The sequence below is a fragment of the Triplophysa dalaica genome, chromosome 14, assembly GCF_015846415.1.
Source record: "Triplophysa dalaica isolate WHDGS20190420 chromosome 14, ASM1584641v1, whole genome shotgun sequence".
NCBI classification, from domain to species: Eukaryota; Metazoa; Chordata; class Actinopteri; order Cypriniformes; family Nemacheilidae; genus Triplophysa; species Triplophysa dalaica.
In genome coordinates, this window is record NC_079555.1 from 11,898,055 (window position 1) to 11,911,837 (window position 13,783).

The 13,783-nt window shown below is 37.2% G+C and overlaps 1 protein-coding gene across 6 annotated transcripts in view; it reads right to left on the reverse strand.

Moving 5' to 3' along the window:
- Nucleotides 1–13,783, reverse strand: part of kcnab1a (potassium voltage-gated channel subfamily A regulatory beta subunit 1a) — a 150,398-nt gene that overhangs the window by 56,154 nt on the left and 80,461 nt on the right. For 2 of the 6 annotated variants that reach the window (XM_056765584.1, XM_056765583.1), the window contains exon 1: nucleotides 4,804–5,587. The exons of the other annotated variants lie outside the window; for them this stretch is intronic. In XM_056765584.1, coding sequence (XP_056621562.1) covers nucleotides 4,804–5,015 — 212 coding nt within the window. In that variant the 5' untranslated portion in view covers nucleotides 5,016–5,587. Of the gene's footprint in view, nucleotides 1–4,803; nucleotides 5,588–13,783 lie in introns of those variants that run through there. 6 annotated transcript variants of the gene reach the window in all.

Genomic DNA, 13,783 nt, shown 5'->3' on the forward strand with positions numbered 1-13,783 from the left:
GGAATTGTGAGGAACATATCCAACAAACCCCACGTTGCATTCTGTCACAATCCATAGCATTATATTCATTTTATTTTCTCATTGTGGACAGCTGGCAACCCAACTGTATGTGTCATTGAATCAGAGCCTCAGACGAGTGAGAATGTGGAGAATAACCCTGACTGTTCTTATTCATTTGTAGATAAGATTAGACATTTATGTCTACATGATGAAGATGACTGCAACATCCATGCATTTTGGTTGATAGGGGCACATTCATTAAATATTAAATAACTACCAGGGGGTAATAAAGTGCAGTTAACATATCAAGTTATACCATTAGATAAAACCTCTTAAAACGTAACCCCCCCCAAAAAAGATTATGAATTATACATATTAATTGATCGATGTATGGATTTAATTACTTTGTTCTAGATGCTGATCAATAACCTTTATTCAGTTACTTTCTATATTATGGTGCTGCACCCATGCCAGGGACTATATTCTACAGTATGTACAGTATAACACAAAAATGGACTTGGATATTTTAATTTCGCTTCTATCTAAAAAAACCTCTTATACAAAATGTAGTCTTGTGTTAACAATTATGGTAATATGGTATAAGTTACTGTGCTAAGGGAAAAAGTCATTATGTTTTTTCCCACAAGTCACTACCCATATTCTGGCTTGGTTTAGTAAATAAACAAATCCAATAAAAAGACCAAGAAAAACATAGAAATAAATTGAATAAATATTTTTTTTTCAAATTGTTTTGGACATAAGGATCATAAACAAATGAATATTCATTTTGAACCCAGAACACACCACCAGACATCAAACATCAGTTTGATGGATGCAATGATCTGTAACAGAATCAGTAAAATTAAGTCTAAATGTTGTCATGGAAACTACTCAAGCTAATTTAAGGTTTTAACTGCAGGGTCACTGGAGGCCACCAAACAACAAGATGTTCTTCGTTGACACATTTGTAAATTACAATGAACAATTGACCCCACTGCTTTTAAGGTCTTATCTCCGGGGATCATAATTCCTTACATTAACGGATGAAGTGTGCATCTCAGCACTGCTGTACACTAGACTCAAAATAACGCGAATCGATATGAACTGCTGCCCTGCGATGGGTTGGCACTCCATCCAGGGTGTATCCTGCCTTGATGCCCGATGACTCCTGAGATAGGCGCAGGCTCCCCGTGACCCGAGGTAGTTCGGATAAGCGGTAGAAAATGGAATGGAATGGATATGAACTGCTAGTCTTGCAATTTTTAAAAAGCTTTCATCATTTCTTCAAAAATTCCAACAGATGTTGCTTTTTATTTTTGTCTTCATACTTGGTTTGGTTTCTCTGAAGGCACGACATCATTTAGGTCTAAATAATGACTTAATCAAAGGTAAAGGCTATTGTGGCTCATATATCACTCAAGACTCAGTGGGAATAGACTCTATCACTAAGCATCAATCCTATCATCCTGTAATTAAGTGTGCATACTTCTGTCTCGCTGTGTTTGCATGCGGGCGTCCACTGCATGATTTATTCATCAGTCGGGCTATTGGTGCGAGTTTGGCTCCTGGTGCTTCTTTTTCAAAGCTTCAGTGCTGCAATGGGAGGTCAGGTGACTCTGAGCGTTCATGTAGAAAATAAGACCCTAGTGACAAACGGTTTATTGCAGCACACCAATACAGAAAAGGAGAGACGGAAGAACATCTGGGACATTATCTCTTCCAGCTAAGGACTTTTAAGCCGCTTATAGCAATTGTTTACTTGCTCTATGCTTTCTACCATGCATACATTATCCTATTACCTGACAGATATCCCAGAAATGTCTCTGTGACAGCCCTTAAACTCTGTCATTGTGCGTTCACTGACATCGATGTCTTTGGACGCTGAGTTTGCAGAGAAACAGTGTTTGTTTAGCAAATCTAAAATTGCTTACAGAACCTTTAATAATGAAACTCATCTTCGGTTCGATTTGACCTTTCAACAAGTAAGCTGCTGTGACACCCAGTGAACAGACCCCAGACAAGCTCTTCATTTCCCCCCTACAAAACCCTTTAAAGGTCATCTCTGACAAACGGTATGTTTGCGCCAAAAGTCTCAATTTGACTTTTTATTTGCTGTTCCTAGTTCTGTGTTTCCTTTGGAGCAATTGAAAAAAGAATGAATGCAAGCTCTCTTTATCTCAGTTTGCCTGATCTGCATTCACGGTGTACCACAGGATACAGGATTTTATTCAAGGTGCTATTGTTGCCTTAAAACCTATTAAAGCTTTGTTTGGTGACTTCAAGCTTGTAGGAGAGATAATTTCTGATGGATGATGGGCTCTTTTTATCCTACCTTTATTTACCATTTAAAATAGCCTCAGCTGTCACCTATAGACTTGCTTTGTATTGGATTAGTATGAGCTCCAGAATGTCATTTAAGTATTGCAGAAAGATGACTGTTGTATTTTTTAATCCAGTATTTTCAGCGATAACAACCACACTAATCAGATTCGAGATTGGTGATGACGGATTAAATGAGAAAAACACTTCCTGGATGTTATTCTCATCTAATGGGTCTCCAAGGTTTCTACTGCAGCTTTAACTGTAAAGCCACAATGAAACCTTGGCCTATTGAACCCTGTCAATGTGATGTTTACCATGGGTGAGCACGTATGAGCGTGTGTGTGCTGGTAATGAGAGCGGTCATAGAAAACTTCATCCCGAGCAGATCGCTGTCAGGGCTCTACAATGAAGTCATGATGGACGTGAAAAGCTATAAGTATAACTTCTAGAAACACAATCCTCTTCTATCTGCTCCTCACTCATACACTGTATGTTTCATCGGTACGCTCTCTTGCACTTTTAATGTTGTCCTGATGGGCTGTCAACGGCACAGAGATCACTATCAAAACACAGAAAGAGAGAGAGAGACAGACAGACAGACAGAGAGAAATTCATACTTTATGCTGTTGCTGTGTTCCAGTAGAGATTAAGATGAACCATGGATTCCCCACTCATACAGTATACAGGTTTTCTGTCCTTTCAAATTCTCACACCAGTGATTTTCACCAAAGTGAGTTTTAACAATTAGGTAATAGATTAATCTTTGTTGGGTCGTTGTTATCCAACCAACCCAGCATAGGTAATTCTTTTTAACCCAACAGTTGAATTTGTCCATATTTTAACCAAACCATGGATTGGAACTCAAGTGTGAATTAAATATGCAAGACATGTCACTTTCGTTTTTATGGACTGGCAAAATCTAGATAATGAAAGAACGCATGATCTTGTTTTCCTACGGCTTTTAGAAGTATAGAGTTTAGATTGTTGTCTTGGGGATTGGTAATGACGGGCAGATTTGAGGTCATGAAATCCTAAAGGATTTACAATAGACAATCCAAAGTAACAACAAAAGAAAAGAGATTAAAGCCTGTACGGTGAGATACACACCACCAATCTCAACCCACACGCATGCACGCACACACACACACACACACACTCATTTATCATCACATGCACAAACAATACAGAGTATGGTCTTATTATTTCTAGCAGTTCAATGGGTGTTAAACAATAGATTTTCAAAGGATGGATCATGTAATCTGGGTCATATTGTGCATGATCCATTGGTGCCTGTTTTTCCAAAGAAAAGTATTGAAAATAAAAGGCACCTCCTCTTAATCAACTTAAAAATACAATATATATAGATAGAACAAGGGAAAGAGAGAGAGAGACCAATGTTCATTGATCAATCCATTCCTATGAATAAAATCAAGTCCTACCTCATTTTGTCATCTTGCAGATTATTCTTTAATACATTATGTGAAATGTAAAATTTAGAAATTCGTTGTACCATGCAAATGAAATGGGTTATGAATTCTGTTTAATGAATTTATTAATTGGTGATCCCACTGCTGTGCTGACTATAAAAAGCATGCTACTTCATGTCTTTCATTCACATTTTACATTGTGTACCAAAGTTGAAGCCTGGTGAGATATATATTAATATCAAAAATATGTTTGATCAGCAGAGGTTTTAAATGTCCCAAACTGACTTCTTAACGTAACGCAAAGAATACAAACTTTAAAGCTGCGTGGCTTGCAGTGGTCTGCAAACATAGTATATTGTTAACAATTTGTCATCATTTTGTCTCTAATAAATTTGTTAAGTGTTCAAAATAACTGTGCATGTTTAAAGGTAATCTTAACTTCATAATGTGCTGATTCAGGACTTTAGGTGGGTCATACAAAAATGCATGAATGCATCATCCACCAAAAGTAAAAAATCGACTACAACAGCAAAAAGTATTAGAATATCTAGATACCTGGTCAATTACTACATCAAAATTTTTATTAAGAAAACAAAGATTATTCAGCTCCAGAGGAACAAAAAATGACCAGAAGACTGTATTGATGCATCAATCTCACAAGTGTCCTTTCTAGTATGTAAATAGCAAACAGCAAAACAATACGATGTGTTTAAAGCGAAAAAATAACAGACAGGGAACTTATCTTAAACAGACAAACTAACACTGATCTATCAACAACAGTATAACACACAACCTCAAGTTACAGTGAAGTGACAAATATATCACCTGAAGTGCCCACAATTCATCTCAAGCTTTCCCATCACATAAGACCTTCACTACAGCACTGAGACTCTTAGAGCTGACCTCAGAACAGTTCTAAAACATTAAACTGAAAGACTGAGCCAGAGGTGAAAATGTCCTTAAGAAAGAGAGAAATTAAAAAATGAGAGAAATGGAAAGTGAGTAAGAAAGTGTTAAACGTGTGGGATAGATACGGAGGCAGAAAAAGACGTACCGGTACTTCATGCCAGTGAGCTTGCCGGTGGACTCTTTGAGGGAGATGTGGTTACGTGGGGTAAAAGAGCCAAAGCTCCGGGCGATGATGGCAACAGTGCGGAACTTTGCCCGTGCTGCGTTCACCACGTTGGGACTGGTGGCGTTCTGTTTTCCATGGTCCCCATTGCGACCCTTCAGATTGTGGTCTGTGCAAGCGATGGAGACCTGCATGCTGGCACTCGAGGATGAGAAAGATCAATGCAGTCTGAAACTCAAAAGAGGACTCGCTGGGAGATCATGTGGAGGTCACGATTCCAAACAACCTCACCGGTCTCCTCCAGTGGATGCTGTCACGCCGGCAACAGAGAAACCGCATCAATTATTGAGCGCAAGGAAAAAGGAGCCGTCTACACAGTCCGAAAGTTGCTTCGCTCCTTGTTTTGCTCCACCAGCCAAAGGCAAAAGTCAAAGCTGGGGTCAGTGAGCAGGACTATCCGGAGAAGATGAGGAGATTCCCACAGCACTGAGAGGATCCTCGCATGGTCAGCCACAAAAGCCCGCCTGCTGAGGGGGAGGGGGGAGAGGTGGAGGAAAGGAGGGAGTGATGTCAAGACCGGACAGGATACAATGTCATCTTCAAGAATAAATCCACACTTCTGTCCTCTCTTCTGAAGTCCACTTCTAACACACTATTTCTCTCTCACACACCTGCATTCACTCATTCCTTCTTTTTCTTTTTCGTACTTTTCTTTCCTTTCTTCTTTTCTCTACAGATCTGTATTTTGTTGAGCTCAGCACTGATGCTTCATCTCCACAACAGCACTGAGGGAATGAGCAGCAGGCAGACGTCCACGTCTGTTTAAGCACTCTCTCTCTCTCTCTCTCTCTCTCGCTACCTCCCTGGCTCTGTTTCTTTCCCAGCGAATCTCGCTGCACTGCTGTAAAGCATTTGGTCTCTACACACAACGCGTGTACATTTTCTCACACCTGTGTACACACGTACGTAATCAACACATTTTCAATGCTAAGCCTGTAAATGAATGCTAAATGAAAAGCTGTCGAAATGTGTGAAGCAGATGAAGCGCACCAGAAGCACATGGCTCTTTAAAAGTGAAAGAGTAATTTTTGGTTTAGAAATAATTTTGGGTATTCCATCTTACATAACATTGATATACAACAATTAGTAAAGTTTTGAATGAGCAAAACAACTGTTTCAAAAATCTGCTAGTGTAAAAAAAATCTTGCTAGTGGGATGGAGATAACATGCTTCAACTTTAATTAAAGTCAAAGCAATAGACCTAAAGCAATAAAATAAGATCCTGTTCTGCAAAGAAAGGTATCTAATGAGGTCCTTCTTGCAATTTTTATTAATATGAAATTATTTAATTATTTATCAAAATATTTCTTAAATAACTGCTACATGTTATTTATATAAAAACTAGTGGCACGGTTTAAAAATTCATATCACAGTTACTGTATTGTGCATTTGTGTTATATTGGTTTTTATTTTATAAGGGGGTATGTTTATCTCACCACGGACTTGCAGACACACACATTCACATAAACACATTCACACAGTCAACATATAGACGCCAACAACATAAGACACCAAAATCAGTTTTTCTGATTTAAAAATGTACTATTTATTTGTTTAGGTAAAATTATGATTTTTGTTTAATTCTATGAACTACCAACAATGTTTCTCCCAAATTTTAAATAAAAATATTGTTTCTATTTGTCGCATTAACAGAAAAGATGCACAATTTTTTTCAGACCTCAAACACTGCAAAGAAAAGAAGTTCATATTCACGTTAAAGTAATACAACAGTAATATTTGTACATCTATTTAGAAAAAAATATTTTATACGCGATAACCTTGGGTCTAACTTTTGGGCATCTTACTTTTTCACACGGCAGTATATACATCATGATAAAAATAAAAGACCAACGCAGAGAGGATCATTGTAATAAATTGCAGCGCATTAGTTATATTTTGAGCCAAATTCAGACCCCATTTGGAACCATTACTAATCAATTGACCTCAAAGTAAATGTTGAAATGCCAATTGATGCTCTTCACCTGAAACTGGTTCTTTATAGAGTCAAAGTATCAACTCAGAATGAAACTGTTATTTCTGAGCCTGTTAGCATCCTGACACTATGAAATGAGATTCATCCCAGATCTGAGAATGAGAGAATTGTCAGAAATATATTCCTCAGCTCTTGGTTTCTTACCGCGCTAAATAAAAAACCTCCTACCCTCAGCCCCTCGAACCACAAACTCAGTCCCTCATATAACCAGAAACATAGAAATTTCAGATCAATACTAGATCACACACCGCAGTGTAGATTGCATACGCTATCCATTAAATCTTTAAGCTTGGGTCTTGAATCAATATTGATCAAAGGAGCAGTGAACATTTTATGATTCCCACCATTTGCACAAAGTTGCTCATTACACCAGGAAGCTCAGGAGATAATGGTATAAAACATGGTATTGAGCCGTGTCTATGGCAACCGTAGAGAGAGGAACATGTTTGCAATAAAATGCTCTGGTAAAAAGGTTATTTTGTCAGTAGTAGCTATAAAATAGGTTTTATTGCTGTGTAATTTTCACTTAAGATTTACACTGTGTGCGTACTGTTAAAAATGATGGTGATTAGCATACGACGGGACGCTATCACATCGCATCTTATTTCTCAGATCCAATTTTTGCCGCCCAAATTCTCTTCTGTTCTCCTCTGTTTTTCAAGACCTTTTACATTTTTTTTATAAATATGTGCATGTTTTAATGTAAGTGACCCGTTCACCTCTATTGTATGGACACATACCCAACACAAGGCAATGGGTGCCGATTAACAACATTCTTCAAAATATCTTCTTTTGTGTTCTTCGGAAGACTGTACATTACTGCATTAACAAGAGCACTATATATACTGATATGCAGTAGCAGTGAGGCATCCTGATGTACACTTGTGTCTGATGAGTCTTCCTGAGTGGCATGGGGATGTCAACTCAATGAACGTTTGTGCCGATTATATTCATCTCACAATAGCCTTTGATTCGCATCAGTACCTGTGTGACAATGATGGTAATTACTATGCAAGGCAATAGACAGCCTTGAGTAACTGTATCAGTGGCACAGCCGACCAGCATGATAAGATCTTTCTCTCTCTTTGACCGCACACGTAAGGGTTGACTGGCAGGTTTGTACTTTGGTAATACAACCGAGGGAAAATAACAAACTTTTTAACTTATTAGTGTGTATTAATAAAATTAACCGATTAACAATATTTTTCACTGGAATATGCTCTATATATTTACCACAGGGCTTTGTATCTGATGCACTCCAATTCCAACACTTTGATGTCAAACAGTGATGTCAAAATAGTTTTACTGTATATCGCACACTTATGTGACCCTGGATCACAAAACCAGTCTTAAGTAGCAGGGGAACATTTTTAGTAAAAGCAAAATTATTGATATTTCTTTTATGCCAAAAATCAATAGGATATTAAGTAAAGATCATGTTCCATGCAGATATTTTGTAAATTTCCTATGATAAATATATAAAAACTTAATTTTTGTGAGTGAGTGGTCTGCCACAGTGCCCCTGATCAACAACTTCAAATGGCATTTTCTCAATATTTAGATTTTTTGCACTCTCAGATTCCAGAGTTTTAAAAAGTTTTATCTCAGCCAGATATTGTCCTATTTTAACAACTCCTACATCAATTGAAATCTTATTTATTCTGCTTTCAGATTATGTAAACATCTCAATTTCGAAAGATTGACTCATAAGACTGGTTTGGTAGTCCACGGTCACATATATCAATAAAACAGTATTCACTTTTCCACTTCTGCATGCCAACATCATCTGTGGTGGGTACCTTAATGTTAATTAAAGAATGAATGAGCAAACCCATTTGATCTCTTTAAGTTCTAACAGTCATTCGGTCAGCCCTGAATTCTCGCACAATCTCAACTGGTTGAGCATCAAAGGGTTGGTGGGAGATACATAAAATATGACGGCAAAGGCCAGGGAAAAATCTTCTCTCATGCATTTAAAAAAGTGTTAGGAACTATAAAACACGACATGACTTAAGTTTGCACCAACTCTTACATACAGAGTATTAGTATCGTGCCAAGATACAACGTACATTTTTTTCAAACAGCAACTGTCCCACAGCTTTCCTGAGGCTCAGTGGTTAGAGCATTGCACTAGCAATGCCAAAGTCATGGGTTTGATCCCACTGGATTGCATATAGTCAGAAACAAATGTATAACACAAAGCAACGTAAGTAAAAGCGTCTGCCAAATGCATAAATGTAAATGCATTGATGTCCAAAGACATACAGTATATAACCCTTAGAGGAACACCATTACAGAACCCTGGATGCTGTCAGAGTCCCCGAGTTCTGCAAAGCCAATTAATTACCAGACACCCATACCTTAATGCTTCACTGAATTTATGGTATTACTGAGTATATTTTGAAGCTTGTATAATTAAAGCTCCTTGTGTAATCCCATAGGCCGTGGCACTATTGACTTTTAATGCATTCTTCAATTAACATGCATGGTTTGGCACTTTGTGTATCCAGTTAGCAACAACAACAAATTATCCTGGGTAAATCAGTTCATGATTTCTTATAATCAGCAGGGTGTTTTATTCATTTGTTTTTGAAGAATATGTTTAAGTATGACGACACTATGCCTTTTAATGAAACAAGACCATATAAACATCCAATTACAATAAAGATATGGCAGTTCAAAACAATTATATGATCTTATTTGCATCAACCTGCTCCTGTTAACATACTTTCATAATTGTGTACATAGTGTTTACGATTTAATAAAACATTTATGACACAAGGGAAAGTCATGACCGGTGCAATTATACATAAGTACGCTTTGTACTGCCCCCTAGAGGAACATATAGCATTTGTTATAGTTGTGTCACATGCAATTTCACAAGAAAAACCTTACAACCACACAAACAAACACATTTGAAGAGCGACCAGGTTGCGTTTGCTTTTTGTGAGTAAAAAATAAAAATGCACGTTCTCACACTGTATGAGGTAAAAAAAGAGCAGGCAGCATCTCTTTCAGCTCCCCAATGTGTGGGTGGAAGGAGAAACACTCACTCAACAGTGCTGTGATCGTCTAACTCTTTTTATATACACAAACACTTTAACTTTGCCATAGGACATGTACGAACATTTAACTCCATGAAAAACGATGAGAGGTGAGCAATAAAGTCCATTTCTCGCCACATACTCTTCTTCTATTCTGCATTTACACATTTACACAGCTTAACATGTTTCAACTCCTGACACCGTTTTAAACAGTGAAAAGTATCTCACCTTCTTTTATGTCATATCTGAGCATAAAATGCTGTCAGGAATAGTATGTCTGTGTTCATTGGTAGGTTACGTGGAATTCGAGTTCTATAGTTTCTGGAAAATGAAAAAGCATAATCGTTTGTAGTTAATGTTGTACATATGTAAACATAAACATATACATCTAAAAATATATTTTATATTTTTTCCCCAAAGTCTATATTAGAGTATATCTATAACGACTCAAATGATTTTTTTTTAGTGTAGTTTAATAAAGATGATTATGATATTTATGTGAAATTACATGATATATTATATATGATATATGGTATGATTTATACCATATAAGGAGTTTATATGATTGTGGAGGGATGGATTTGTTTGTAAATTGTTTTCTCATAATCTTCTCATAAGCATTCAATCAAAAATAACACCAATGCAGCCATGTTCTTCTAAGCTATGTGGCAGATGCCATAAATTAAAAATACCATATGCAGTACTTATTTTAACATGACCACGGTAACCTGGTGAAACATGCCGTTTTTAAAGTGTCTGTTTATATGTCTGGGGGAAAATATGTTTGAGTTTTGTTGGATTGAACCACAATCAAAATTGTGATCCTTTACAGTAATGAAAAGCAGGGGTTTGTGAAAAGTATAGAAAAGTGAAAGAGAGAATACATTGCCTTCTGAGCAATGACCTGTTTTTTGACCTTGCATAACTTCATCACCTCTCCCCAGAGACAATTTTCTTTGCTGCTCTCTCTCTCCATCTCACCCACTCTTTAATGTCACTGTTTCTGTAAACACAATCCTTCTCTCTGTTCTCTATCTGGCATTTTTAAGATAAAAATCTTTCAGTGCGCAAGATTCAGAACTGCACGATTAAAATATAAGATTAAAAACAGGCTAATGGAATTGCTGGAGGCATGCATGAAAATGTTTTACAATGGCATTACAACAACACAAGTCAAATAAAGGCAAAATAGCTCTTTGACAGTTGATTGGTTGTCTGGAATTGCTGTTGGCAGCATATGGGTTTTTCTTGGCTATGGTGAACTGTTGAGTGAAGTAAAGAGCACATGCACACAGTGTGAAGGTTATTCTCTCTGTAAGTTCATGCTATATTTGCTTTCCAGTTGCATGGCAATACAGTCGGATTACAATTACCGCAAATCCCCTACACAACACAAAATCTCCAGCATAAAATGCAAACGCAATCTTATACCTCCTTGTCTTATTTCTTGCCTGTTTATTGTTAAGTAGTGTTTAAGCAGTTTTTTTGCCAACTATGAAGGCAGAATAACCAAAGAATTCATCGGAAAAATGTATTACATACAATAGCAGTTTTAAAAAATACATAGAAACCTTATTGCGATAGTTAGCCTAAAAATACAAATTCATTCATTTATTCACCCCTTATAATTTCAAATTGTATGACTATATGACTTACTTCAGACACAAAGAAGATATTTTGAAGAACATTGCTAACCGAACATCATCATTAATCACTTCCACAGCATAGACACAAAACCCCTGAGACATTTCTCAAAATATCTTCTTCATATGCAGGTTTTCAACCACATGACTCTGAATAATTAATGACATCATTTTCTTTTATCTGAACTATCCCTTTAACTTGCACAGCTAATAATCCGCACGAACTGAATGCATACAGAACTGTGTTTCTCTATAGTCTAAATTCATGTGAAGACTAACAGGCAGATGTTTAAAAAGCGTAACCTCATCACACTGCATACTTGAGTATTTCACTCATCATGCTTGCATTCAGAGAGCCTGTCATCCATATCCCACGAACACACATCATATCTCATCATATCAGTGAACGCTTAAGCAGTAATGAGTAAGAAAGACAGTCTAATGAGAGGTGTTTGATCTCACGGAGCAATCTCACAAGTGTAATTACTGTAAATGGAACATACTGTACTGTAGCACAGAGAGAGAGAGAGAGAGAGAGAGAGAGATGGGAGAGTGGTTTATAAAAACACCTGGACACACTACAGAAATGCAATCAAAACTATGTGATGGCTGAAAAGGGGAAAAATCTTGAATTGTTGGTCGAAAGAACCAGGGTTGTGTATTACCACTGAAGTGTAAGATATCTATGGGTAAACCAATCAAAACCATCCCCAGCATTGCTCCATAAGAGCTCTCGTGCAACTTTTTGTTGTTTTAAAGCTTGTGTAGACAGTTTTGTAAGGCTAGCAATACTAAGTTAGCTTTGAATGGGTAAAAGATCCCAAATTTCAAAGATCACACAAAGCCATGTTTTTTTAAAGGGATAGTTTGTCCCCAAATGAAAATTCTGTCAACATTTATTCACCCTCATGTCAATCCAAATCTGTATGACTTTCTTTCTTCTGCAGAACAGAAGACTGTAAAAATCATGTGAACGTATACAACAGTTTAAACCAATAAACAAGCTCAGTTCATCACCCATAAATCCTTTTGCGCCTCAATCCTGGGTTACGTGAGTGGGGAAAAATAAATTCTTAGATGCATCGGCAGACATGAAAGATTCTGAATCTAATCAGAAACGTAAAAAAATATTTTAAATGTTAATGTATTAATAATCTGATGTTTCGGAAAAGCCAACACTAGTCTGACTGTGAGTGCAAATGCGGCGTGATGTCATCTTTTTGCAAATGAACACACTGAGAATCGATTCTGAATCGACTTGTGACCTTCAGAATCGTTTCTGAATCGAAACGTGTAGGGTTGCACAACGATTGCCATTTCATAATTATTATACACAGTTCAAACACATAGATTTTTTTAAATAAAAACTTTTGTTTTGCATTCGATTATTCGCAACTAATCGTTCTGCAAAATCTTGAGGGACTAAAGAATTGCCACTCCTTCGAAGCACATAACAATGAACGTAAACTTATTATTAATCATTTAAGGACCCTTAGCAGTTTTCTAAGCTTGTTTACGTGCCAACAGGGTGCAAACAGTTATGCAAATACACAGGCATCGAATGCAATGATTGGACAAAAATGCTATAGTCCTCAGACAATACTGGTGCGTTATCTTTTGTATACATTTCTGTTATAAAGTACAGATTATATAACACAGTTACATTGACACTTCACAAAGTGTAGGTGTCTGCTGTAGGCCAAAAACAAACAACCACAACAAAACACACTGCCGTACTTGTGACCTTCTGTTTATACGACTTGTGGTAATCTTGCACAAATCTTAATGAGAGTATCTCATGAGGGGGAAGAACATGATTGAGAAAGTTTGTGTGTTATTTACCAGAGAGAATCTCTGGTCATATTACTGAAAGCATGACTTTCTTGACCTGCTCATAACTGAGCTAATTATGAAGAAATATACGTCTGGGGCGACTAGCGTGACATTTTAATGTGCGTTTGAGTGTATGTGCATATCAGGGTGAAGAGGAGGGGTGTATCACCCGAGGCAAAATCTGTGTCGTACATCAAAGCGACACGGTGTGTGTGTCCATCATTCAGAGCAGAGCTGCCGACTTTGCTTTTTTATTGGCCGCTGGTGTATGCCCTTTATTAATGAACTCAGGAAAACACGTACATCACAAAAGAGACTCAACTGTGATTCTGTCACAAATCACGAAGTGGCCTTGTGCACACTGAAAAGACATATGTAAAAGTGTTTTC